Source organism: Wasmannia auropunctata, unplaced genomic scaffold (genome assembly GCF_000956235.1).
Source record: "Wasmannia auropunctata unplaced genomic scaffold, wasmannia.A_1.0 LD336038.1, whole genome shotgun sequence".
Taxonomy (NCBI): Eukaryota; Metazoa; Arthropoda; class Insecta; order Hymenoptera; family Formicidae; genus Wasmannia; species Wasmannia auropunctata.
The window spans coordinates 1948182-1975911 of NW_012026852.1; the positions used below are offsets into that span (position 1 = coordinate 1948182).

The 27730-nt window shown below is 45.1% G+C and overlaps 2 protein-coding genes and 1 long non-coding RNA gene across 5 annotated transcripts in view; 1 reads left to right on the forward strand and 2 right to left on the reverse strand.

Annotated features, from left to right (window-relative positions):
• The window catches only part of LOC105452121 (phosphatase and actin regulator 4-like), a 38564-nt gene extending 28655 nt beyond the window's left edge, over window positions 1-9909 (forward strand). Inside the window, exons 6-11 of the mRNA XM_011692975.1 lie at window positions 1922-2067; window positions 5048-5204; window positions 5936-5991; window positions 6201-6304; window positions 6561-6733; window positions 7102-9909. Coding sequence (XP_011691277.1) covers window positions 1922-2067; window positions 5048-5204; window positions 5936-5991; window positions 6201-6304; window positions 6561-6733; window positions 7102-7117 — 652 coding nt within the window. The 3' untranslated portion in view covers window positions 7118-9909. The remainder of the gene's footprint in view (window positions 1-1921; window positions 2068-5047; window positions 5205-5935; window positions 5992-6200; window positions 6305-6560; window positions 6734-7101) is intronic.
• On the reverse strand, window positions 695-1901 carry LOC105452087. The gene is made up of 2 exons (XR_974672.1): window positions 1292-1901; window positions 695-911 (listed from the first exon to the last, which is right to left on the reverse strand). It is a non-coding gene; the product is annotated as an uncharacterized LOC105452087 (long non-coding RNA).
• A 1637-nt stretch (window positions 9910-11546) lies between the features above and the next one.
• LOC105452095 (RAC family serine/threonine-protein kinase homolog) overlaps window positions 11547-27730 on the reverse strand; it is a 52078-nt gene continuing 35894 nt past the window's right edge. For all 3 annotated transcript variants that reach the window (XM_011692947.1, XM_011692945.1, XM_011692948.1), the window contains 2 exons: window positions 14933-15169; window positions 11547-14532 (listed from right to left, as the gene is read on the reverse strand). In XM_011692947.1, coding sequence (XP_011691249.1) covers window positions 14401-14532; window positions 14933-15169 — 369 coding nt within the window. In that variant the 3' untranslated portion in view covers window positions 11547-14400. The remainder of the gene's footprint in view (window positions 14533-14932; window positions 15170-27730) is intronic.

The window sequence follows — 27730 nt, forward strand, 5'->3', positions numbered from 1 at the left end:
CGACGTTTTAAGCATGAGAAAACCTTAGGGAAACCCATGAAAAATCTCTTGCGTCTTAACGCTTGTCACGCCGCCACCATTCGATCACGCCACAACACACCATGTGAGTCGAATATCGCGCGAGAGATGGGACGGAGTTTGTTATTTTCCCTTTAACGCGTGAGATCGATCAATCCTCGCGAGTCGCGATCCGTCATCGGTCGACAATTTATCAATTTACTGCCGTATCGCACGCGAAGTAACTTGCGCAATTTGCTTAAGTCGGATAATTACGACGAGAAGAAGTGCCGGTTAACTAATCCGTTTCTGTAAGTATATACGACTTTCCCTCTCCCCCCCCCCCCGCTTCGATTTTCACGATGCATTTATATTAAAATTATCCGATTATTTCGATTTATATTTCGTATGTTAAATCCTGTTGTACATACAAAGAAGCATGTAGCCCTTTTTATATTGATAATTATTTCTGTGATGTATCTGACCTTTAAATACCATGTTTCATCATTCTAATAATGGATAAAGTATATAAATTATGATTATTATCTATAAATATTACATCCTCATCTGTAACTTCTCTGTTATCGCGGTTTTCTGTAGAAAACGAAGGAAAACGAACAAGATTATTATCTAGTATTTTTTAATTAATATAAATCGTATTAATTTGTAAATTATTTTCCAAGACCACATACATGGCTTTCATTTAAAAATTAATGTCTTTTATTGATGTTAAATTAAAATGTATATTTCACATTGCCACACGCGAATCTTGAGCACGTTACAACAGGAAACGACAGTACGGTCGTAGCTTTTGTTCGTATTACATTATTGCAGCTTTGATGCTTTAAGCGCGCCGGCTTTGAAAACGCTTTGAAAATATTTAGCCCGAGGCACCTCGCTTCTGACGTCACGCACTTCGCTCGAGAAAAAGAAAGATAAAGAATTAAAAATTTAGGTATTAAAATAAAGATACAGTTGGCACACAGCAGGGCTGTGATGTGCCTCACGTTTGGACTTTCATTGAAATTTTTGATAATTTCGCAATATTAATTATCCTTAGGAAACGTGAAGCGCAACACACGCGCGCGCGCACACACACACACACACACCTACAAAGAGATAATTAAAAGTCCCGACAAATTTTGGAAGTTACTATAATATTAAATGCAAATATTATGAAAGGATCTTGCGATAAACTGCCGCGAGGAGGGAGAAAAAAACTTCTTGTCGGGAACACTGCGCGTACACGTAGTCAAGAGAAAACTCTCGCGCTAAATATTCGCGAAACATTTACCATCTCTTAGCGCACTCTCTATTCCTCGAAGAAAATTTTCCACGATAACTTCCAAAGTTTAAATCCAAAAATGCTCCATACGCTGCAGCAAGGTAGTGGCGCTTACGGATCGATCCAAGGACAGCGAGTTCGAACACGTTGAATGCGCCGGATCACGGTTAATTTCCATGATTGTTGCAATTACTGTTCAATCAGGGAAGAGGTTTGCCCGCGTGGCCCGAAATTTTCGCGGATAAATTTTCCCCGTCGCGCGAACGTGTCGCCGACTTCAGATCGCGCGCGGTCTGTGTGGTAACGAACAATAAAGTTTCGCGCGTATGTGCCGGCATTCAACGTGTCGAACGGTAACAGCCGGACTCTTGGGTGGACGGGCGAAACGTACGCGCGAGAAGTCTGTCGTTTCACGTGGCGTGCCTCCGTTGTTCTCGACATGTCACACACTATGCATCTCTCCCTCCCGTCCCTTCCTCCGCCCCGGCATATATACCCCATATACCCCATTCGCATCTCGTTTCTCTTGTAGCACCGTAGAGTAGAACATTGGTTCACGTAGCATCAACCAGCGATTGCGTGTCAATCGGAGTTTCCGTATTTAACGATCTCGCACGTCCCCGTGCCTCGTTCTTTCAGCAGTCGACCGGTCAGATTCGGCCTCGCTCTACCCTGCACGCTGGAGAACAAGGAGAACGCGAGGCCTTACGTCATCCGAGAAGACGCGGACGGCGACTCCGGCGACGGGCAGGTCCTCTACAGGGAAGATTACGACGACGAGAAAAGTGAGTCGCTCCGCTATCGATTTTATAAAATCTTTCATCTGCGAATTGATCGACGATCGTTCCATAAAAATATTCATTGATTCGAAATCGTCACTTAATACTGCAAATCTAACAAGTGTGTAACAAGCGCCTCTTCATACGCCTGTAATTTAGTTTCCCGTGTCAAAATAACACTATATTTAAAAAAATCGCACACTATAGTGCGTTATTTTTACACGGAAAATCACACACACATAGAAGGAGACACATTTGGATTTGCGGTGCAATATCGTATCCTGTTTATTCTGTCACACGGTCGCACATCGATTGGAGGGAAAATAATAATGAAATAGCTGTTTGTTTCTTGCTCAATTGACGATTAATCAGTAATAAATATTAATTATCGTTAGTAATTATCATTAATCTATCAATTAGTTTATGCAAACTGCATAAAGTATGCATTAAATAGAGAGCACAATAGACGAGGCCACAATATTGTGGCATAGTTTACGTCGCGATAATCAATGTAAATAGAATGAATTTTGCAATTCGATTTTTCGTCGATGTTTTTTTTTGCAGCACGTGCCTGCCCCTCGGCAATCAATTAGTCAGATAGTAACTTTATGTTGCTTCCCGGAATTTTGATGGACGTTCCACTCTCTCTCGTTACGTTGATGAAAAACTGCAGCGCGGGTCGCGCCGGATCGATGGTAGCCTTTCGGCGAGAGTCAATCGCATCGTTTTTCGCGGAAAAATAAATATGCTCTGTGCGCGGCGCCCTCAAAGATTTATATCGAAATTCCGCCGCAACCAGAAGCTTAAATCGACGGCGCATCGTGTGTATCGCGATAAAAATGCGCGGTCACGAATGCAGTTACGCGAAAGCGGGGGCCATGTTTATTTCACGCCCCTGCTCATGCAATTTTCCATCGAGATATGAGGTTTCAAACTCCCGACGTGATTCGGTTGAATGGACTTCCGAACGAATTCATAAATAGTCCCGCGTCGTGTATTTGCGATAACGTCTCTCTCTCTCCCTCTCTCTCCATTTTCCCGCGCGTGGGGAAAAAGAGAGACCGCTCTCTAAATCTCGAGGATAACAGCAAGGGAAGAAAAGCCGAGTCAGTCGCAGGTGTCAGACAAACTTTACGGAAGGTGGAAAAAAAGAGAAAAAAAAAAGAAGTTGAGGAAAACTCTCGAGATGGGCTTCAAACGTTTGAAAATTCGAAAGAAAGTGAAAAAAACTTCGATGTGCCGGCGTCAAATAATCAATGTAAGCTCTCCTCAAAGCGACTTGAAATTCATGCTTTCGCATTTGGCATTTGGCTGAATGAATCCGTTCGTAATTCATGGTATATGTACCGAACCGGGCGCAACAACGCTATATAAGGATATTCGCGCTTAATCTTTAAACGTCCGGAACTGAATTGTAACTTTCTCGCGTTACAACGTTCTTTATTTGCGCTTCGCCTCTTCTTCAGAAGATTGCGCATAGACGGTTAATTATTCGTCGACGGGAGGATTTTGTACAATCGGCGTGCGAAAAAAAGAAATAATCCCTCTGCCGGGAGTCTCCCGGGGGCCTGTGTATAGCGCGACCGCTCGCCGGATTAGCAGCCGATCCCGCGGGAACGTCGCGTTGACTTTTCCCACGATACATCCGCGCGATTTTATTCAACGCGCGTTGAAATCGCGCGACCGGAGATTAATTGTACTCGCGCCAGGTCGTACATATGTAAGCGGACACTTAGGAGAGGTGGTTTATATTAATCCCCGAAAATAGCTGGCAAGTCGCTCAGTCTCTGGCCGCTCTTCCATCCGGATTTATATTCCGCGCGGATTTTCGCTCGCTGAATTTTTATTAAACCGCGTAGGCGTGGACCGCGCGCGATCGTGCAGTCGCTTCCTCGAGTTAGTTAAGTCGATCCCTAAATTCGTAAATTACTTCCTCGCTCGTTTCGAACTCGTTCTCGTGCGAGAGGTGGTGTTTCGGGGGAGGATAATTCCCGAAATACGTGGCGGCTACGCGACGCAGAATGGCCAGTGCGAAGGCCAACGGTAATTAATACCGTCGGAGCGACGATTTCGATCCCCCTTCGGACACGCTTCGCGGCACTTTTCCCCTTCGGAATCGCATTCGTAGGTGAGATAGAGCGAGAGCGATGACACGATGCTGTCGATATGGACCGCGTCGACGGTGTCGGTCGTCTGCGCCTCGATCGAGCCGGCCGAACACGCCCCGCTGCTGTTGCATCGCAGCTTCAGCTGCTCGTCGATCGTGGAGGGTAATTAATCAGCAATCGTGACGTGATATCGGGCGCGAAATTAATTAACATCGATGCGCACTTCGCGGTGGACGTCTGATGCGAAATTCATTCTAGACTTTACATGCTGATTTAACTCTATGATGAAAAAAAAGGGAATCATTTAATACATTAAATCAGAGGTTTTCAACCCTGGGTGTGCCGCAATGGTGTCGCGAAAATTTAGGAAAAGGTAAAAAGAAGTGAAAAAATTTAGAAATAAATAAAGACTCGAGCGCGAGATGAAAGATATTTTAAAAATTGTGAAAATTGTCTAAATTACATTGCATTTACTCTCATTTAACTAAAGCAATATCGTTATTGCAATAGAATCACTTTTAAGAAAAGATAAAATACAAAATAAGACCTTCGGAAACTTTACTTTTTATTTCCGAATGGCGCGCGTATTGACGGTATCTGATAAAAGATCTATGCTGAGCGATGAATCGTGTGCACTTAATAATAATGCACCTTGACAAATTTGGCCCGTTATTTAACTGGTGTGCCGCAAACTGAAAAGTGTTGAAACACGCTACGGTAAATGATTACCTTGCAATTTATTCATTTCCGTTTGTTAATGTCTGTGAAACGTAATTTGCCCCGGTAAAGCGATATTTTCTCCGCGGTTATCGGAGACGCTGTGAACCGAATAAGTGGTTTAACGAGCTAAACAGATTCGACACTTTCTATTTCGACAGGCCGTTTGGCAGCCAAGATCGCGCGCAAGGAATCGCTTTCGCTGAAGCTCGCCCTCAGGCCGGACCGGCAGGAGCTCATCAACAGGAACATCCTTCAGCTGCAGACGGACAATGAGAGGCAGGAAACGAAGGAGGCCATTGGCGCCAAGCTTATCAGGTGAGAGAATTGTATTCGGCTGTCTGTTAAACAGCAATTCGCACAATTGCATCAAGAGGACTTCGGACACGCGGCTCGTCTGTATTTTCGTCAAAGTCGTTTGGCAAATTGGCACGTCGTAACGAATCCTCTTCGTCTAATTTAAAATTACGTTTAACAATCTACTTGAGAGAGTCTCGAGGGGATCCCCTCCGGAGTGAATTAGGAAATCATATAAATTTTCACTTGAACAGCCACGCCGTCAGTTAATTATGAAAATATAATTACTCTAAAACGTCGCGATGTAACGAAAGCTCTGTAAAACCAGCCGACGATAGAATATCGATGAAGTCTCGTTATCTTCTCGCCTTCTTGCAATTTTAATGTTCGCGATGCGGATAATCTCTCTCCGTTTTTTCCTCGCTCGTCAAAGAATTCATTATTAAAGTCATTTTTCAGTAATAATGTGTGTGGAATTGCGTGTGTATGTATAATTTTTTTCTGGGATTTCTTCGTTTTCCATCGACGTCAGTCCGTCACGACTGATCCGGTTCATGTGAAAACGAGCTTGAAATAACAGCTGTCTCTCGTAAAGATTACGCGCGAATAATAGGACGAGTGCCGCGGTGAATCACATTGTTTGCACAAAGCGGATGCCTCGCTTTCTCCCTCGAATGTCTCTCTCCCGCTCGTGAAGGAAGATTAAAGCGGCCGATGAACTTGCATTGACTCTCGTGCCATTTTCATTTCAGGCGGCTGAGCATGCGGCCGACCCAGGAGGAACTTGAGGAGAGGAACATTTTGAAAAGTAAGTTCGGCTCTATTCCGTTAATTATGATCGGGGATTCCGAGATCGAGTTTATGAGAACAAAATTTGAAAGAGAAATAGCTCTCCATTAATTTTGTAAAAATCATAAATTATCTACGTTTTAATTCGGGATAACATTGTCTGTTTTACGCTTCGCCAAATCGAGATACGAGTTAAAGTCTAATCCTAATTTTTCTTCGCTTCTGCAGAGCAAAGCCCTGCCGAGGAGAAAAAGCAGAAGGAAGAAAAGAAACGCTATCTCCTGCGAAAGCTGAGTTTCCGACCGACCGTTGAAGAACTCAAGGAGAAAAAGGTAAAACGAAAAAAAAATTCCTTTGTAAATCCTCACGAATTTTTGCGGCGCTACTTGTATTTTTTTTTTTTAAGATAGAAATTGTATGCCGAAAGATGTATTTGCCGAGTTTCAGTTCGACTGATATTTTATCGCGTCTCATTTCGCGGAGATGCTATTTTCCTTCTGATAAGGGATTCCTTCTCGCAAGAGAGCTACGATAAAGCCGTAAAAGCGAAAACCAATATACTTATCTTCTCCCCTTCGCGTTCCGCAGATTATCAGGTTCAACGACTATATCGAGGTAACGCAGGCTCACGATTACGACAGAAGAGCCGACAAGCCTTGGACGCGGTTAACTCCGAAGGACAAGGCTGCTATTAGGAAGGAGCTAAACGAGTTCAAGAGTTCGGAGATGGCCGTTCACGAGGACAGCCGACACCTCACCAGGTACTTGACGCTCTACGAATTTATCGCGGTGCCACTTTAAAAGCACATTTGGCACCAACTCCAGCATCTCGCTAGAGTGCCCCGCGAAATATATGCAGCCTTGTAAAAATCGAATTGGAGCACGTATAATGAAACCGTCTTGAATTGCCAAAACGCGAGACTATCCTCGATTAAATTTAATTATCTAATGGAAGCCTCCTCTCAAAGCCTGTCTAAAACTTCTGTAATTATTTACGCTTAGTTTGCGAAAACTTTTGAAACTATCGCATATATAATTGGGAAACTTTTGATATTTTTTATAATCTTTTCTTTAATTTATGACACGTATATCGATTTCGTAACTAATACCCTTGATTTTTCAATTGCAGGTTCCATAGGCCATGACAATTGCAATGTGTTGAGGTGCTACAGTGTGGTGCGGGTATACGTGAAGGTGCAGTGTGGTGGCTTCGTGTTGAGGCCGGGTGAAGAAGAGAAGGAAGAGAAAATCGGCTATCGTTATACTTCCGGATTTTACTTCCGGAAACGCGCGATACTCGTCCGATCGGTGACGGTGATTTCTTTGACGTTGCTGCGTCGTGTCGTTTCGTCGTTGTCTCGCCAAACCGCCATCCCACTGGCGCCTCTTCCGTCACTCGTCATTTGTACACGTCAACGACAAACGCCACCATGACGTCGACGAAGATTGTGATAGGGTGACTCGCCCGCCCCGTCGAAGAGGACTTGGCGGGTCGCTCGCCGATTTCTTTTCATAAGGGTCGTTCACACCCGTGCTTGGCCGAACAGATTCTTCGCGCTCTTTCCGATCACCTTACAAGCTACTCTTCATCTTTGTATCTTCGACACTGATCTCGTTATAGTAACACGCGTCAAGGCGTTTACATTCTCAAGATATCTTGAAAATATTCTTAAAACTTTGCGCGACAAATTCTATCAAGTAGATACGCTACGCGCGAGTATCTCCTTCTGCATTATTAAACGGAACATCATTGAAGCTTAAAACTACGATCTATCTGTCGGGCTCAGCTCTTGAAAGCTTGCCGTTGTGAAAATCAAAATGCTGTATAGTAAATAAGACTTTTTTATCGAGACGCTCGTGTGTGTGTCCGCAACTGTTTACTTCTGAATAAGAATCGGAAGTCCCTTTTTAATTACGTATAATATATATATATAATATATATGTACCTGTCTCATTCATAATTTCTTGTTATGAATTTTTTTTAAATTATTTTTCTTTGTTGTACAATATATTTAAGAATCGTATGAGAGTGAGACGTAAAACGCGTCTGTCACGAATGTATTTTAGCGATAAAGAGATTACGTACAATGGAGGCGCGTGTCGCACGCATACCGATGCGTGAGAATGTACAGATTAATCGCGTGGAAATTAAAGATCGCGTTTAAAATTAAGCGCGAGCGTAATTCCATAATGGACACTACGAGCGCGCGTGTGAACATACCCTTAAAACATGTAAAACACCATTTTGCAATCAAGCTAGCTCATCAGTGTCACCTGGCATCGTTGTATATGTAAATGTCTCTCAAGTTTCGAGCCATCGTAACACACGCAGAGATATGCGATATATCTCGTTGATATCACAAAAGAAAAAGAGAATACTCGAATATTCGAGGTAAACTGAATATTCGAGGATCAAACGGGAGGTACATCACATTACAAGCGATATATATCGTAAATATAAACGTCGAGTAAAGTGAGTTCGGTTTAGTTGAAAAAAAAAAAAAAAAAAAAGAAATGTTTTAGTATTAATATTTTTATACGTTGACGAATGAACAGCAGAGAGTTTTTCGCAAAATCATTTTTCGATAATAATCCTCGTTTTTTAATGATTAAGATTGTATTCGGCTGACGTCCGAAAATGTGATTTACGATAATTCCACGTTCTCACGATTTATCGCGCGGTATCTCCGCGCAGAGAGTATTCATTGCTTGAGACTTCTCACTAACACTATTACGTGCATAGTTTGTTAAGCTCTTCGTATACACCGCGCGAGGAATGAAAACAGTCATTCGGTGTCTACGACAATCGGTCCGACTGTTCGATCGACAAAAAAAAAAAAAAGAAACTGTTTTCCTTTTACTGCCAGGTATCACTCTCTCGTGGAGCTGCCTTGAGGAGCAAGCGCTTACGATTATTAATCTAAAGAAAAAGAAATAAAATAAATAAAATTAGACGTACACTCCGTTCGTGGGAAAATCATAAATGCGTTGTGCAATTAAAACTTTGTACAGGAGTAGGTAGCGTGTACATTAGTGAATATTATTATCATCATTGTTATAATATCGCTATAGGGACGCTCTATGGTCCTCGTTAATTTCGATCGCGTGCGCGCTTTTAATCACGGCAGTGTTAAATTCCTTAAGAGCAGATACGAAGATCGGTTGTTGTTCCGTATTCGTTGAGTGCGAATAAAGTCACGAGTAAAATCTCGTTGAAAAAAAAGGTATAAAATGCATTTACGATAAATACGTACGTGTTGGCTACGTATTTTGAAGAATATATTCACTTCAGTGGCCCGATAGTAAAAGAAAAATATATCGTTAAAAAAAAAACACCGGGGATTCACCCTCGGCCATTTATTATCAGATTAATTTTTATGCTCGCATCAACTGCACCGGAGCACCAACGTTACTCTGCTCACGTAAAAGCAATCTGGTGGGTCAACAGTGAATTGTAGTTCTAAGTTATTAGTCCTGTCTATAATACTGACGGAGAAGAGAAAAAAAAATTGAATTAGGCAGAATTAGCGCTAACTGACGCCGGTGAATACCGGCCCCTTAGTATCGAAAACTCGTTCACAATTCCGTTCTTCTCAACTGCGAGTAGAACGAGGAAAAAAAAAAAGTAGTCGCGTTACAAATCGCCAATGTTGCGCGCAAATTTGTATCTAGATCTCTTAGCTGATCGAAAGAACGAAGTCCAACGACGAAGGAGAAAAAAAAATGGAATAGGTAAAAGACGAGGAGACACGCGTGCCTCGATGTGTGCGATGTCTTGCACGCTTATCTTTGGAAGCTTCTTGCATCCCCCCCCCCCTCGCTTGTCCTATCCTCCCCAGTTATGCGAAACCGACCCTCCTGCTCATGTCGCCGTTGACGCGGACGGAGGTTCGTCCGTACCTCCTTGTTTCGGAGAACCGGCGAGCGAAACCAAAAATAAAAATAAAAGGGAAACAGAGAGATCGCGAGCTTACGATCTTGCGCGACACAGGCGAATATCTACGGCAGCGGTGAGTAAAACGAAGTCGCGGTCGACAGTCTACTTTCCTCTCCTCGTTTAGAAATCCTAGTTTTTAACGATCGTCCAATGGGGTGAGAGGATCGGTGTGTAATGTGTCGATCTTTCTCTTAACCCGTCGGTGAACTCAGCTGTTCGATATTAATTCGTCAACTTCGAGGTCGTCGAAGGTATAAAGGACGAGGACGTCTCCTACCTTCGGGAAATATACCACGAAGAAGCACGTCATAAGGAACGTCATAAAATAATAAGCAGGGAGATTAAAGTGTCTCTCTCGTTCCATTGGTCGAGCGCTGTGGCTACCATGTAGTCGACAAATATATCCATTTCCGGATTGCCTGGGTCGGTATGAGTGCATGCCCGCGCGCGCGCGTGTGTACGTATGTATGCGTGAAATATAATGTGCATGGAGAGAAAGATGAGAATAAGAGAGAGAAAGCGTGTATGTGTGTATGACAGATTACGAACAAACCATTTTAGGTAGAGAGTGGTCGAAATCTGAATGGAGCGTCTCTGCGACAGTCTTTTTTCCCTGAGCTACGTTCGAAAATGTACCTTTTACGTTGTCCTGTATACATTTTCACAAAAAGAACGCCGCAAAAGAGAGTCTCGCGCACGCACTAGGAGTTAAATCTAGAAAACAGCAACCGTTTCCACGTCGGAAATATTTAGCGAATGAAGTTATTTAACTCGTGGGAGTTAGGAACACGCTCGTGATGAACTAAATGTGAATAAATAACAAAATTTGTTCGCCAATTAGATTTTTTCTTTAATAGAAATGTTAACTCGAAATTAAAGACTTTAACATTTAAAAAAGAGATACAATTGCGATGGCTTTTTATGAGATTTTCGAGAGAAAGATGGGTTTCAGATTTTTAAAGAGACTATAATAAGCGTAGTGTTACATCTGTAAATTCTTCATCAAATATGTCGAACTTGAGGGAGAAGCGATGCAATTTTCGCTTTATAAAAAGCTTTTTAAAAATTAAAAGTTAAATAATTCAGCATCGTTGTCGACTGTTCACTTTTGCATCATTATAAAAAATAAGTAGCTATTTTCAAATAAGAAGGGCTGCATCGACCGTGGAACAACGTTCTCGAACGTAGCTTTCACATCTCCACATCTGTTCGAAGCGTCCACTCTCTGAAGCGTGGAGCAAAGGCAAGAGAAAAACAAATAATAAAGGCACGACATGCGGAAACATATATCTAATAATGAATGGTTTTATGTATGTACATATTAATATATAAATATATAAATATATATATATATATATATATATATATATATATATATACATATTCGCATAAATTGTAAAACACCGTGATAGGAGAAAGAGCCCACTGCTACACGCTACACGATATTACGCAATGTGTAAACGGTGAATACTTATAAATACTAATTTTTAGATAACGGCGCGCTCTAAATGCAAAACAATACACCATATACATATATAAATATTATACATATAAATATGTAATGACGCGTACAAGCAGCATGTGCATTTTCCAGCACAGATAGTTGGTATTTTGTGTACAAAACTGAAAAAAACAAAACAATTGTTGGACTTTCTCTGGCCGCGCATCGTGACGGAGGCGAGGGGGATGAAATTAATGTGCGAGTCTCCGTTGCAATCGCATTGCCGAACGATTGAACAACGAGACGATCGGCCGATCGACGGCGCGGAACGGCATGGACGCGCGTCGCGAACCATCGACCCCCGGTAGTTATTTCATATATCGTCATCCCATCTGCATGCAATGATATTATCGTCCACGTTTAGCACATTCTCTCTCTCTCTCTTTCTCTCTCTCTCGTTCGCATCCTGCTCAACGACGCGCGTCCGAACCGTTCCTCTCGCGCACCGCGCACATGCGACGTACCGTTTATTCTGCAAAACGAATCCGAGAGCGCGTTGAGATTAATTTTCCACATCCTTCAGACGATTCTGTAAAATCCCGGACGGACCTTTTGACACTTTTCCCTTAAACGAAAAGAATGAAATATTCCATCTATAAGAAAATACAAATCTCTCGTGATGTTTCCAGTGAGAAACAAAGCTAAGGAGCTATCTCGCGGTTTGCAGAATAACGGATCTCCGTAGTGCGGTGAGTAACGTCCGTCGTGGAGTCGAGCTGTAAAAAGAACGAAGAACGAAGGGAAGAAGACAACGGGAAGTAAATTTGTCGTGAACCGTGAAAACGGACGGACGAACGTCCACTTGTATCATAGCATTAGCGAGACATTGTAACGACAGTAACAATAATAAGGAATCTTAGTAATTTAAGGGTGAGAGGAGAGAAGCGCGTGAGGGAGAGAGCATTAGGTGCGGGACGGTGCCGAACCACCGGTGGTTCTCCAGTTCTCGCAACCCCTTTCCGCGACGCTGAGGAGCCTCCGGTTTCGCGACCGCGAAAATAGGCTTGGGGCATGCACTTTCGCGCGGGATACTCGTCGCACGTGAAGATCCTTCGCTTGGACTCGGGGATCTATCACGGAAAAAAACGCGCGAATTGTCAGGAGTATCCGCGTGAGCTGCAGGGAAGACGAATCAATTAGTCCCGAGTGTCCGGCGTAAGAAGAGCGTGAAAGCTTAGAGATTTTTACCAAAATGACTCCACGTCACGCGAGGTTTAAGGCGATTACGGTTAGACGTAATTCGTATTTCGTTCCGTTTGCGCGAAACGGTAGAAGGACTTCGCGGCGATCCTTGATCGGAGGTGCAGCGTTCGGGAGTTCCGTTGGCGCGCGATCACTCGAGAGCGCAATTTTGCATTTCGCCGCGCGATCTCGGTAGAAATATCCCGGCTTCTTTTGTCGCGATTGTACCGTAACGCGGTGTAATCATCGTTTTTTTTTTTCGGAATTTTGCCGTGCAACGGGCAAGGTGTGCGCGACTCCGCCTCCATGGAGGATGAAAAATGATCTCCCTACAATCTTTTTTATTATCGCACGTTTCGCCCCGCGGACGCGAGAATTAATCGATTAAAGAGGTCGGTTAGTCTAGGGACAGACAGAGAGAGAGACGTTTTCTTTTTTTAAAAGCAATGCGCAAAAGCAGAGGCGCTTGAATAATTATTTTGCGCTAGCGAAACGACTAGCGATGTAACTATTCGCGCCTCGCGTTCGCCGCCGCATCGTTTAACGTTTTACGTTCGCATTGTTTTTAAGAAACAAGCACTGCACGCGTTCTCGCACGCGCGAAGCGTGCTTTTCTTTCCACACATACACACACATACATACACACACACATTCGGTTCGTCCGTCGATATTTAGCATCGCTCGGGTTCAGAACATTTCGGCCAGTGATCGACCGCTGACGCGTTGCACGGGACGTAATTTGGAAAAAAATTGTATTATATATCGAAACCGAAAGATCCTCTATATGTAAGAATAATGATGTATATATATATATTGATTATTACACACGATAAATTTGGATTAATTGCACTCTCTCTCGAGAGAAGCTGCCCCTTTGATCCAATGAAAAGGAATCAAGACGCACTGAGAACCGGAGGTAGAAAAAGAAATGGAGAAATTCACGAATTTATATATATATATATAAATTTATATAAATATATGTATTTATATATATGTATAAAAAAAAAGAGAGAAAGACAGCACGTTGTTCTCACATTCATTTCGAAAGATGCGTTTCTGATCCAGATCCATTTTTGTTTCGTTGTTAGTTTGTACGCACTACGATTATCGCAATTTATTGTATTATCGACGAGATACTGTAACAAACAAAAATACTGTTAACTATTCTTAAAAAAATTAAAACTTTTGTAAACTGAGAACCAAATGCTTGGCGAAGACTCCACTTTATTTGTCGGTTCCTTTTTCAGATACTTGAATGACTCTTCAGATGCTTGAGACGCGCTACACCGAATTTACACATCCATACGTGCACGTACATCGCACACATGGAAATGTACATGTACAAACTAAAGTATATTGTTGATTGCTCAAATTAGTAATAATATTTTCATCTGCAATAGGCCAGGTATTTAATCTAATAAGGAGGGATTATTCGGGAAAATAGATGGACTTAAAAATCTACAAGGCTCAAAGAAAATGCCAAAACTCTTCGTCAAACTCGATATATATTCAACATATCATTTGATTTCATTATATATATATATATATATATGAGAAATGTACTGAATTGAATTTTAATTCTCTTTCGTTGGAAATATTCTATCCTATAATACGATTCATTAAGCCGATTATAAAAAGCTCAATATGTCATTTTAAATATTCAATTATATTTCGTGTAAGAAATTCTTTGCGAATATCAAAAATAATTCTGCTTGTGTGCGCTTTTCATCCCAAAGCGTATGCGTGTGTGTGTGTGTGTGTGTGTATATAATTAGAGAAGTACATATTATATATATATATACATGAGATCATTGATGACTTGTACGCGTAGTACTATCTCCAGGAAAACATTCAAAATTAGAAAATTCTTTATCGAAACGACCCCTTTGTTGCTGCATTTCTCGTCGATTTTTCATGCCTAAAATCCGAAATGGCGACTCCTACACGTAACAAAAAAATGACAATAATAAATTTATTATCTTAATTATTGGATCCTAAACAAATTTATTATTGTCTTTTTAGCAAGAATATAATAAAAAAAAACTTATTCTCAATTTGATTCTTAGCAGATTAATACGCGAAGCGTAGCAGATTAATGAACGAAATAAAATACACAATTTCTAGGACATCTTCTGAATAATTTAGATATTTTAAATATCCTACACTGTAAAAAATTTTCAAAATTTTTATATTTTGTTAAAAGAAAGCAAAAGTACTCCGTTGTAAACATTGAAAAAATTTCTGTATTATAAATAATTTTCTAATTTTACCGCGGTATTCAAATATATCTTTTGTCTCAGTGAGAAGACAAAATTATATTCTATATAGGGAGCGTATTACCTTTTTCAGCATATAACTTTGGATGTCGCAGCCCATGTAAAAGGCGATCCTCTGAAGGCTGAGAAGAGTTCGGAGTCTTAGACAGGGGTCCGGCTGCAAGAGCCGCTTCAGAAGATCCCTCGCCGCTGGTGAAATGTCCGCATTCGCCGGTAAGATTCCCGGTACATTCGCGCAATTCAGATCGTCCCGGGCGATCCTGTCGGCAGGCAGAAGTTCCGACGGCAAGATGGATGGATACTGCAACAAGATTGTGACACCTGCAGTCAATTCTTCCCATCTTAACTCTCGGTAAAACAACAATTTTATGACTGACCCTGTCCATTAATAATGATTATTTTACGACGCTATGTATAGACTGTTTTAATTGCTAAAAGTAACTTGATTAGCGACGTTCATTCTCTATTCGATTATTTGTAACAATTCAGTTAGCTAAATTGTTCGAAGAAGATGGATCGATACCGCGGCGCTTGAAATTCTGACATAACTCGAGGCGAAATTTAGTCATTAATTTCTAAGCGGCCGTGCACTTTGCGCACCCGCAACCACACGAATTTCCGGAAAGGACCTCTTCCGTCGCGGAGGCGGGGAGGCCTATCTCTCGTAAAAGAACATCTTCTTTTACGAGAGGTAGGCCGCCGGTAAACTAGAGAAGCTATATTACCAATGTGCGGATTCCGGTCTGTCTAGGCGCGCTCGCTCGTACGCTCGGCCGGCTCCGGCATACTCTACACAGGTACATACACAAGGCAGGGTCAACGGCCACTCACGACCCTCAACCTATTCGCTCGTTCATGTCCCTCCACCGTGTGGTACGACCTCACACGACCTCACGCCGCCGGCCGCCTCGCGGAGTGCCGGCGTCCCCGCGGCAAGTGCGTGGATTTCTTTCTGCGCTCCGGCTTTGCAACACGCGCGCGTGTTGAGACGCGCGCGTTGAGTTCGCGCGTGTCAAACGTGCAAAACGGTACCCAACCGGACGCGTTCGCTTTGTTGCAGCAGCCGGGATCGTTGCCGCGACGCGCGGTGACGAAACATTGCCGCACGCGTGCATGCTCGCGGAGAAATGGCTAGGCTCTTTCGAACGGTGCGCGTACGCGGTACGTTTTTAGCGGTATCGGGAAACGTATCTCGGGTTTTACGTAATCCTCGCATGCGGGACGAGCGTAGAGACGCGGCTGCCGCACTCAGAGTCACGGGGCTGTTGATAAAATAGCGGCTTAAATGTTCTGCCCGTAGATTTTCTGTCGCTTACATCACGTGTAGATGATAAAACGCGACGGGCGACTGTCCGGAATCTGAAGCCCGTGGGACGTCCGAATCGATAGGTCACCACCGAGGTAATAGTAAGAATTAGGCGTTTATTAGACGAAATACGGTTCCCTCAATTCGACGCGCGATATATAGTCTCGAGAATTAACAAGCCTTGCCCGAGGAGAATTACTCCGCGAGGCCTGGAGAGGTCGAAACCTCCGCTGCTAGTAAATTTCATTAATTTCCATAGAGATCGGCCTCCGTGGTCTCTCCCGGTAAAATATGCGCACACTAATCGCTGATTAGCCTCGGATGTAATATCTACGCGCGGTTATCACGTCGTTGTTTACAAGCGAACGAGAGAGAGGAGATGCGCCGAAGCTCTCGGCCCGCGCCATCAGGTCGTTGGACCGCGTGCGCGCGCGCGCGCGCGCGCGCATCAGTCGCGCGGATCCCGATCGCGCACACTTGGCGCGCGGACTTGGCGAACGGGATATTTCAATTCGATCTCGGCGCCGGAACCTTGACCGAGAATAACGGTACGGAATGATCGTTACGAGATCGTAGACAGTAAAGTATGGCTTTTAACGCCACCGCCGCCTCTTCTGCATAGATCGGCTCCGGAGCCTGCTGCTGTCCGCCTCATCGGCGCCGTCGTCCGCGGCGACCGATCGATGATGCTGCGAGCGAAAGAGCAATCGGAGAGACACGAGGAGACGGCGGGCGATCAAACCGAGCGACGGGAAATTGAGCTGCTGTACATATTAGAAACATCCCAATTTTTTTTCTTCATACTTAACTGAAGCTTCTCGAAATATGATATTTGCGACATCAAGGCATCGCGCTGCCAAAAATATACGCGCAGATAAACGTTATCGAATTCACGATATCATATTTAACTGAAGATTCTCAAAATATATATATATATATATATATATATATATATATATATATGATGTATTTGAGACATCAAGACATCGCCCTTCGTTGCCAAAATACATGTGCTGATAAACGTTGTTGAATTTACGATGTGTTGTTCAACGAGACGTTCTATAGCGATTATGCGGACTGAGCTGCATCGTCCGCTCTGGTGCAACGTCAATCGCCGAAACGTTATTTCGCAAAATTGCATTTCCATGTGCAGCGCCGTCGATGATATTCGGCACGTTCTACGTGCAAAAAGCGCGGCGTTTTTCGGAATAAATCGCGGGCAGTAGAAATGGAAACAGGACATATATATCTCTCTCTCTCTCTCCGATCTTTAGGATAAAATCAAAAAATTATCTAGCTTCATTTTTCTTCGTTAAAACAAAGTTTAATCAAGGATTATCTTGTTATCTATCTGATATCGACGATCGGCGTGCGGCCGGATCCGCGAAAAGTCCAGAGTCAACAAACTCCGTCTGTGTGCGCGGCCGGCAACTTCGACCTTTCTCTCCGGCGGAAGAGAAAAAAAAAGGCGCGGAATGATGTACACACGGATCTGTACGTTATACGTTTATGCTAAATGTAAACGTACCGCGTTCACCCGTGGATTCCACTCGGCGCGCCTCGGGCAGCTAATTGTTGAGCAAACTCGGGCTTCTGCTTCGATCCGAGCGCGCGCCGCGCCGCTTCGGAACACGTACGTTCGTTAGCACTGTACACCGCGGCCTTCGCCCGCGAATAATCGTATGTATATCGAAGAAATTCAGAGAGAATCGTCGATTCGGCGTATCTATATTTCTCGAGTGTTGGGATCACTTATATGCAACTTCCTTCCTTCAAGCTTTAGAATACAAGACGTTCGAGATTTCGTCGCGAAAATGAGATGAACGGGATGGAAGATTAAGAGCACGGAGAACTGCTCATGAGAACTTTCGCGTCCCACGGAAAGTGACCGTTGCGATCATTATGGTGTAATTAAGGTGTCGAGAAAATAGAGGTGCGGGATTTTTAGATCAGGCAGGTGCCGTTAACGACCGTGTGTTTTCCCGCTATGAGAAAAACTGCGATCGCGCGTAATTTTGTAAAGAAATCTCGAAGAAGTAAGTACTTCGTATCATCCTACGCAGTCTTGTGCAAGTAGTTAATATTGAAGATTGACTTCACACGAACATAATTGGAAAGAATATTTTAGCGATTATATATAATTAAAGATAATAATTACGTAGTAAACAATAATTAAGAATTTTTCGAATAACAGATTAAGTAGTCAATTCTCCATACAATTTTTGTATCTCATACAATTATTTTTTAATTGTGCTGATTTTTGCAAGAATTAAAAGTCGACAAAATTATCGAGTCCTTTTATCTGAATGGATAAAAATATTAAAGAATCGCCCCTTGATTCGCATCACGCATCGATCCATATAATAAGAAAATTCGCGAAAGAGAGGAGACCGATGAGGCGAAGGATGTGCGAGATCGAGAGACGATAACGCGAAGGATCGGTAGAACAAAGAGCCGCCGCTCCTCGCGCGCGAAGATGGACGGGACAAAGGATCCTCGCTTGTGTCCACGGAGCTTGTACATCCAGGAATCTCGCGGGGCAGACGGGCCACGGGCGCGGGTTCGTATGGAGTTCGTCGAGTGAGAACAAAGGCGGAGCCGTCTAATCGGATCGGAGAGATTGCGTCGATCAAACCTGCTGGCGGAAGAAACTTGGAAACAACACAATGCCCGAACGTGTCATAGAGGAGGCGATCGGTATTGGCGGTGTGCACGGCAGGACTCGTTTCTTCGCCTGGGGTGCATCGACCAGAGAGGGGCCGGTTCTATTCCCGGCACGACGATGACGATGTTCTCTCTCTCTCTCTCTCTCTCTCCGTGCGCGCCGTCGCGTCGTCGCGCGCGAGAAGGTAAAATCTGCGGATGAGGAGTCGCGCGAATTAAGAATCCATCACCGGGTATCGGTATAGTGGAAGGTGGAGGACGTGAGAATATCCCCGACGCGAAGCTCGGGGGAATCTTTCCGAATACTTTTATAGCCTCGGTCTCTCGCGGCTGCAATATGAGATGCGTGCGAGACGCTGTCAGATGGATTATGCAAATCCTTTAAGCTCTAAACCTGGCGGAGAAGGGCAAGAGAGGGACGAGGAGTGAATCTTAGATCCATGCATAAAATGCCAACAGAAAATGTTTTAGAAGAGGGAAAAAAAAATTCATCGGTAAGTCGGGAACAATACGAGCACGACGATGAAACCGCGATTAAAAATTCCGGCGACGCGCTCGAGTATGCGATACGCGCATTTTAGAAAAGAAAATATATCCGTCAGGAGCGCCTGCAAGAGAGCGCGACGGCTATAAATAAACTTCATATCCCCGTGCCGTCATCAGGATCGAGTCATCTCCTTCTAACAGTACACGCAATTAGAGCTGCTCAATTACACGCTACACTCATCACGCCGCAATCGACGCCGACGTACGCGGAGAGGAGGATCGCAAGGTGCTCGTGAAATCGGAAGAGGAGATACGGTGGAGACAACGAGGGGTGGAGGGAAGGGGAAGAAGAAAAAAAGCAGAGGCGTGCAATGACGGGGAGAGAGAGATGGGGGGAGGAGGAGAGAGAAAAAGCGGAATAGCTGCAGCCACGGGACGCGGTGCAAGGGCAGGCCTTGTGGAAAGAGGAAGAAAGACCGGTCTCGTAGTTAGCACACGGCGGACATTAACTTCCTATTAACCATCTGCCATTAGACGGGGGTGAGGAGGAATCTTGAAGGGTGGGAGGGGGGCGGGGAAGGCTCGCGCGGAGAAGGCCTACTGCGCGCGCTGGCGCCAAGAGTAATCGCCACGGGCGCGTATTAGACGCTTCATGCGAAATCCGCGTGCAAAAGCTTCTATTTATAAAGCTGCCTTGCAGCCGCAGCCGGCGCGATAAAATCCCTTTCGATGCTCACGAGATAAGGAGGAGGGAAACGTCCGTCGATACGACGCACGCAATCGGACGGAAGTTACGGCCTCTTCTTTTGAGAACTGCAGTTTAATTATTTAATTGTTTCATTGTTTAATTATTTAACTTTTCAATTGTTCCTTCTAATTGTTACGATAGTTACAGTCGCTATCTTGTGTCGATAATTTTTCTTATAAAATTTATAACGCTGTCTTGTGTAATTTATAACTCTGAACGTTAATTTTTTAACGTTAATTTTTTAACGTTAAAGACAATCTTGAATACTCTGTTGAGATCTTGCCGATTTTGCACAACTTCTACCGTATAGGTAGAACGCAAACGAATTTTCAAATAATTTATCAATTCGCTTATCGGTTTATATACGTTTCGTATGAACCACACTCGTACGTGTATCTATAACATTCTACGTTCTACATTCTACATTCAGTTAACCGTGATAAATCATGCGAGATATATTTATATCCGCGATATCATCCGAATAACGGGCTGATACACGGATAATCGCTCTTACAGTTTACCCGCCGTTGCGTTTTTTTTTTCTTTTTTCCTCACCTACCCTTCATCAGTCATCGTTCCGTCGGTTGTGAAAGACAGTGAGATCGGCCGACGCTTATAAGCGGAGTCGTCGAGAAAGGGAGGAGCGAAACGTGGGGACGCTCGAATGTAATAATAATATAATCGGCCGGGTCTAGCCCCGCGCGCAATAATTATGACCATCTGTGGAACGGGCACCTCTCGCGGGTCGCTTATATGTGATAGCAGAAGCCGCGTATATACCGCAGATAATAATCTATGATCTATAAATAGTCTCGCGGTGGCGGCGGCGGCGACGGCAGAGAGGCATTGCGCCGCTTCTCTCCGTACCAAAAGAAGAGCTAAAGGAACAAGCCGTGTAATTACACACCGGGTGGAAGGAAGATAGCGGGTATAACCGCGGCCTCGCCTGCCTTAGAGTGCCATTCCTAAGAAATGGAACGGTCGTACCCGCCATTCGTTCGTCCGCCAATATCCATTCGTCCTACCTCCCTCTTTCTCTCTCTTTCTCTCTCTTTCTCTTTTTCTTTAGATATTTAGGATCTATAAATAGAGAGAATGAGAGAAGAAACGACGGCGGGGAAGACGAGTCGTTCGCGATATGCATAGATTAGAAGAAGCTCGCGATAGACGATCGTCGATCGTTAGGGAACAGTCACGCAATTATACATCGGATCGTATCTTCCGCAGGGATATGCAGATTTCTTTCGCGAACGCCACTATCTCATTGTTAAACGTTCACGATCCTCTCTCTCACGTGACGAGACGTTCGATCGTCGCGCAGTGGTGCCCTCGGAAGATCGGTCTCTCGGACTGATGACTTATTAACATCGCGGAAATTAATGTTTCCGATAACCGTGTGTTACCGAGAGAAACCATCTCTTTCTCTCTCTCTCTCTCTCTCTCTCTCTCTCTCTCTCTCTCTCGCATGCGATTCGCAGACGGCAATATAAAATATGCCGGGCCGCTACAAAGTAGCAATCGTCGAAACGATCCGCGATATATCACGGCCAGGTATATCCCCCTGCGCTCGAGGAAGCCGCGCGTAGCCGAGTCGGACAGTCGGCGGTATCCTCTGGCGAACGCATGCACGCACGCACGCACACGCATTCGCTCACGCGATCGCAAACATACGGCTCGCAGGTAATACCGCGGGATCTATAAATAGACGTCGACCAGGGGCGGCAAAGCCGCACCGGTTGCACACGCCAAGTGTCTATCGCTTCTGCGAGATAGAGGGAAAAAAGAGAGGACCGGCCGGTTCAGCTCGGATGCCTCCGAGCATAGGCGCCAACGAGCCAGAGAGAAGAGGCGGAATCGGCGAAACGCGAATGCGACGCGAAACGGTGGATTAGAGAGACGGAATCGAAGAAGCGGGAACAGGCCGCCGCCGCCGCCGCCGGGTGGAACGGCATCCTGATTGTGTAACGCGCCGGCAATTCCGATGAAAATGCCCGTGGCCAACGTCCGTGACCTCACTCTGACGTTGAGACTCGGGACTCTTTCAAAAATCCTTTAGAAAAGAGAACCGATAATAGCCTGTAAAATACCTGTTTTGCGAGATTAAGTAATCGACGATTGGTATTAGTTCGAAGTTATCGTGATATCCGAACTTTTTTATTTCAAGGAAGAAATTTATCTCGGAGAAACGTCAAGAATTTTTATTACGCGCATATATTAATATGACCGACGTGTGCAATTTGAGGGTTATTTTATTAATAATGTGATCAGCTTTACAAATTACTGGAAAGTGATTAATTACTTATTTTGAATATTAAATTGGATTACTGTAAAGGTTTACATTAACAGACGATAATATAAGCGGCTTATCGTTCAATTTAAGTTTAGTGAAAGGAAAGAATGGAATGGGGAAAAGTTCCCGAAGGATGTATCCAGCTGGGGAAGAAAGGCTCCTCGCATCCCGCACGCTTATCAACGGCTAAACATCCTGTACCAGTTCCCAACCCGCCGTAAGAGCGGCGCACCGCTGCTTGGCGCTGCGCGTACGGTACGCACCTGCGGGCACATCGCACCGTTCGAGCGTGTCCGTCGCGTGCTTTCGTACTCGCGTCCTTCGCGGTTGTGCTTTTCGAGGCGGCGATCTCGCGCCGGCCGTTCGCGTTCCCGCGAACGTCTGCGATTTTATCCGAGCGGGACGCGACTCCGCCGACTTTTTATCCCGTTGCGTGGCTTCTTCTACAACTGCCTGCTTCTTCGCCTCCCCGCGTTCGTCACCCCGAAAGGAAGTAGCCGCGCGAGACAGGATCGCGTCCTGGGTCGTCCGCAAAGGACGCCGGTGATGACGCGCGCGATGTCGTTGCGTGCGCCTGGGGAGACGCTATCGTCGCGGCTCGGCTCGGCGCGCCGATTTTTCACCCGCGGAACTCGCCCGGCGCGGCGCCGCCGCGAGAGGCAGGCCGAGGGAGAGAAAGAGAGAGAAACCAAAGGTCTACGATTAAAGGCTGCTGCGAGGCTGGTTTGCCTTGCGAAGGCTTTCTTGCGTCCTGCCATCGATCCTGCGGCGCGCATAGGTGCACCGTACAGGAGTGTTCCTCCTCCTTCTGTCGGCGCTTCTATTACGAAGAGGCCTTTTTGCAGCGTCGCCCCGATCGAGTCGACGATCGGCATCGCGAAGATCGCATCTCGCGATGCGGCGAGTGACCGAGATTTATTGAAGCATATTAAGAATATTTAATAAGGCGCATCTCTTCGCGATTTGTAAAAAAAAATCAAAGCATTCGCAATGCGCTCGCGAGCGTGCCAGCCGTATAACGTACGTGGTACGGTAAATGAAAAGCAATTGTAACGCTAGGTAATAATACGTAGCGAATAGAAAAGGCAGAAGAGACGCGAAGAGAACTCCGCCCGTTCATCGTTCACCGAAGAGATCCGGTCTACATCCGCATACTACGCTGGAGGTGACACGGTCCAACGTGGCAATTACTGTCAAGCATTTTTCCCAGACTCCTTTTCCGCGCGGATTGACAGGACGATTAAGACGAGGCGGGGCCCCGATTCGCCTCGCTTCCTTCGGCTTCCACGCATCTCGGGAAACTTGGCATGCGAGATTTAACTTCCTGTCGATACCGGTGAAGGAATTGACATATACGCGATAACTTTTTACGTGTATCCACCGCCCCGCTTCGAGAACGCCTGAACGACGATACCGTACTCTTATTTCAAAAGTGACACAGCTAAAAAAAATTGAAAAGCTTGCTACAACAGTGAACTAATCGTTTTTTTCTTTTAATAAAAAAACAGAGAAAATAAACTCTAAAATTCATTATTTTAACGTAAAAGATGCGCATTTCCTTCGTTATACAAAATGTGGAGCCCACTCTGTTGCAGCAACCCCCTTCAGTTAAATTAATTTTATAATTAATTGATAAGGTAATGTTCGTCTAACTCATTCATGGCGATAACTCGAAAATCACGTTTCTTCGAGTTGTGTCACTTTCGAAGTAAGGGTACGATACACAGTTTACCGCGATCGTCGCCGTGTCTCGCGAAGAACGGCGGAGAGGCATTTCGAGAAATGGTGAACGGGGGGGGGGAGCCCGGCAGCTTCGCTCGCGCTATCGCGCCCGACGACGGGGTAATCAAGTTCCGATTATCTTTTTTGTCCTCGCGCTTTCTTTCGTAATCGAATCGCCCGTTGCTCTCCGAGACGGACAAGCGGGGCCACAGTCTTAACGATAACGAGAACACCGACGACACGTATGTGAGCCGTAAGGCGCGGAGCGCCCAGCGGCAATAAAAAGCCCCGTCCTTGTCGTGCATATTCTCTTGAAGATACACCCTTACTCACGTTTAATGGCACGCACAAAGAAGGGTAACGACTGTCGCCGACCGACGACGTCTCTCTAATGGTCGCGCGCGGCCGTGCTAGACGCGAGCGTGAAATAAGATTGCACTTCGCGATTCAGCGCGAGTGTCCGCGACGACGAACGACGACGTCGTAAACGCCGGCGAATAACCGCTCGTTTTTAAAGGCGACATTAAGATATCGTGATAAATGATTGCCGGGGTGGATTGGAGGGACCGTGGCGGATAACAAAACTTCGCCAGCGATACGTTCCTCGAGGACATTACTTTCTTCATGACATCTCGGCCCTGTTACGGTCCACGTATTTTCGATAAAAATTAATAGGCGTTTTTTTAGATAGAATTTTTGGATTTATCGACAAAATTTGACTTTTCATATGATATCAAAAAATGTATGTAAATTCTTCTCGATTTTTAATTCTAGACAGTCTTGACATTACTATAATATTTACCATAAGTACAAGGCATCCTCACAAATTTACGTAAATGTTCTATATCTAATAAAAATAAAAATTTCACTGAAAAACAATATTTATTTTCATAACAATTTTAATATTTTGTTAGGTCCCCTTTGGCTTTTATACTGCCAAGAATATGCAATAAATTGAGGGTGCTTTATATTCACGAACGAAGGCTGTATTATTTTTAGATTGAAAGTTTCGCATCTGCATCAAATGCCGTGGAATAAGAAATAAGGAGGGAAATAAGGAAAATAAGATAAACGAGGAATAAGAAAAAAAAAAGAAACAAATGTTACTCATTGTCAGATCAGTTGCGGAAGGATAGGAAAATTTCTTCTCAGAAATAACGATTGTCTCTTCCATTTAATTGCAATCGAGCAAAGTCGCACTTCGAGAAATATCGAGGCTCGACCGCGTCATTCGCGGTACCGCGATAAATAATAGCCGCGACGCGGTTCTCCAAAGTTCTCCGGCTGGACGGCACGCAAGTCACGAGCCGGAACGAAACGTTAACGAGACACACACGGGGTACGATAGAGCGTTCGCAGAGTGGCGACGAGGCGGCGGTCCCCCTCGTCGGATACGTCGTTTCCCCCCGTCGTTCCCCGCCCCTCGTCCCCCTTCGTAAAGACGTCCGCTTTTCTTTCTGCTTAATGGCACGGACAAAGAAGGGTTGCGCGATAGTCACGCTCTCCGGCGCTCGCTCGAGCGGAGTGCTCGGGTCCCCTGCAATCTGCACCGCGCGCGCATTACGCACGTTTCTGCGGATGCACGCACATTCAAGGTGTGCGCTCCTTCTCTTTCCCTCGCTGTCCGCTCTTCCTCTCCGCTCGCGCGTTCCGCGCGCCGGGGCATCATTACGCGAGGCGGTCTTCTTCTTGTTCTTCTACCAGCATCGCCGCGCCTCCCCTTCCTCCCCTTTTCTCATCTCCTCCTCGTCCTCAACCGCCATCATCCACCGCGATCGGTGCGATGCGGCCAATCTATTTATATCGCAACGCGCCGCGCGCCGGCCTGCGTATCGCGGCGGGGCCCTCCGGCCCCGTGGAAACTTGGAAAGAAGCGGGTAATAGAATGGCGAAAGAAAAACGTAACCTTGTACTTGTTACTGCTTCTCCTCGTCCTCGTCCTCGTCGTCGTCATCGGCAGCGGCGGCGGCGGCGGCGGTGGCGGTGGCGGTGCGCGAAACAGCGCACAGACTCCTCGTCTGGGTCTGTTCGCCACTTCAAAGAAATATTATACTGAGGTGCGCTACATGCCGCGTACGCGCTTCGTGGAAATATGGACTAATGGAAGCGGACGGGGAATCGTGTAGATTAACGCGAATACAATTCCACATGCGATCCACGCGAGAGAGCGAGACGACATAGATTCCGACGTCCCGCAGCCACTATCCAATCGAGCCAATGTTCCTTCTGCGAAAAACGGTCATCGTAATACATTGCGCGACATCGTCTGCGGCACGAAAATATATCGCGATACTTAATCCTGTCCACGAATTTGTAAACGCAAATTTGAAACCGCAAATTTTCAGTTTCTGCTCTTCATTTACGCCCTTTGATTTCGTACGCAGTTTCTCTCACAAGGGACCCTCATAAAGTGCACAATAGCATAAAGAAAATTATCCAAGTATCTTAATTGACTCCCTTTGGATTACTTTCCACCCAAAAGCTAGACCGGAAATAAAATAAATAATAAAATAATTTTTTAAAATAAGTTTTCCCTACGACAAGCATCGAAAAATAAAGAAAAAATAAAATTTATTTTATTATTTTATTATTTATATTTATTTTATTTCCGGCTAGTTTTTGGGTGGAAAGTGATCCAAAGGGAATCAAGATGCTAAGATAATTTTTTCTATGCTATTGTGCACTTTGTGAGGGTTCCTTGTCAGATCACATCGCGGATTTCTTCTTTTTGATTTTGCCGAATTGAAACACGATAGCTCTCCGGCGGAAATTTGATCGATGTCCCTTCTCGAGCTTCGTTATCGCGCGAATACGTGTCCTAGGGGCGATGGGGCGGACGGAGCTTGGGACTTAATCTACATAGAGGAATCCCGCGAGCCTTTTTTCGTAGCGTCGTATTTTTTCGAGAAGACAGGAACGTGGGGGTACCGGCCACTATATCACACGCGCCATCGGACGGCCAAAGTTATTGCCGGTGTTTAGGAGTTCGTTGGCTGGGCCCTTGTTGGGGGGCCCCAAGGGCCCGAAAACTCGTTAACAACGGACCTCATTGGCCCGTCGTAGACTCCGTGTCGTGTCGGAGAAGAAAAAGGAGGAGACAAAACGGAGTGGGCGAGAAGGAGCACGAAACGGGGCACGAAAGGGGGCGAGGGCGAAAAATATGGCGTGCAGAGCCGGCCACGAGTGCGCGCCTAGAGGACCAGCGAGAGAGGATATATAATATTTTCGGGCGATATCCGAGGCGAAGGTCAAAGTTTGTGAAGCGTGGCGAACGCGTAAACGAAGCGGAACGCGCGTCAGCCCGCGGCGACGAACCGCGGCGCGTGAGAGAAGGATGACTTGCGGAGGTCTCCGCGGACTCCGGTAGCAAAACACCACCGTCGCGAATCTTTTATCGAACGGTTCGCGGAGCACGACCGATTACTGCTGAACACCGGTCGCGCGATCGCTTTTTACGTAAATCCGTAGACTATGTTAGTTCCTCGAACCGCGAAGTGTAGCGTTTATTTTATTGAAAATTGCGACCGGAAGTCATCGCATTTTATTTTAGAAATGTCGTTTTGGTTTCGGGAAAATCTGAACTACTTCGTCGCTTAAGCTTCGTCGTAAGAAGCACAAGCAGGAAGATACATTTTGCAAGCATCGA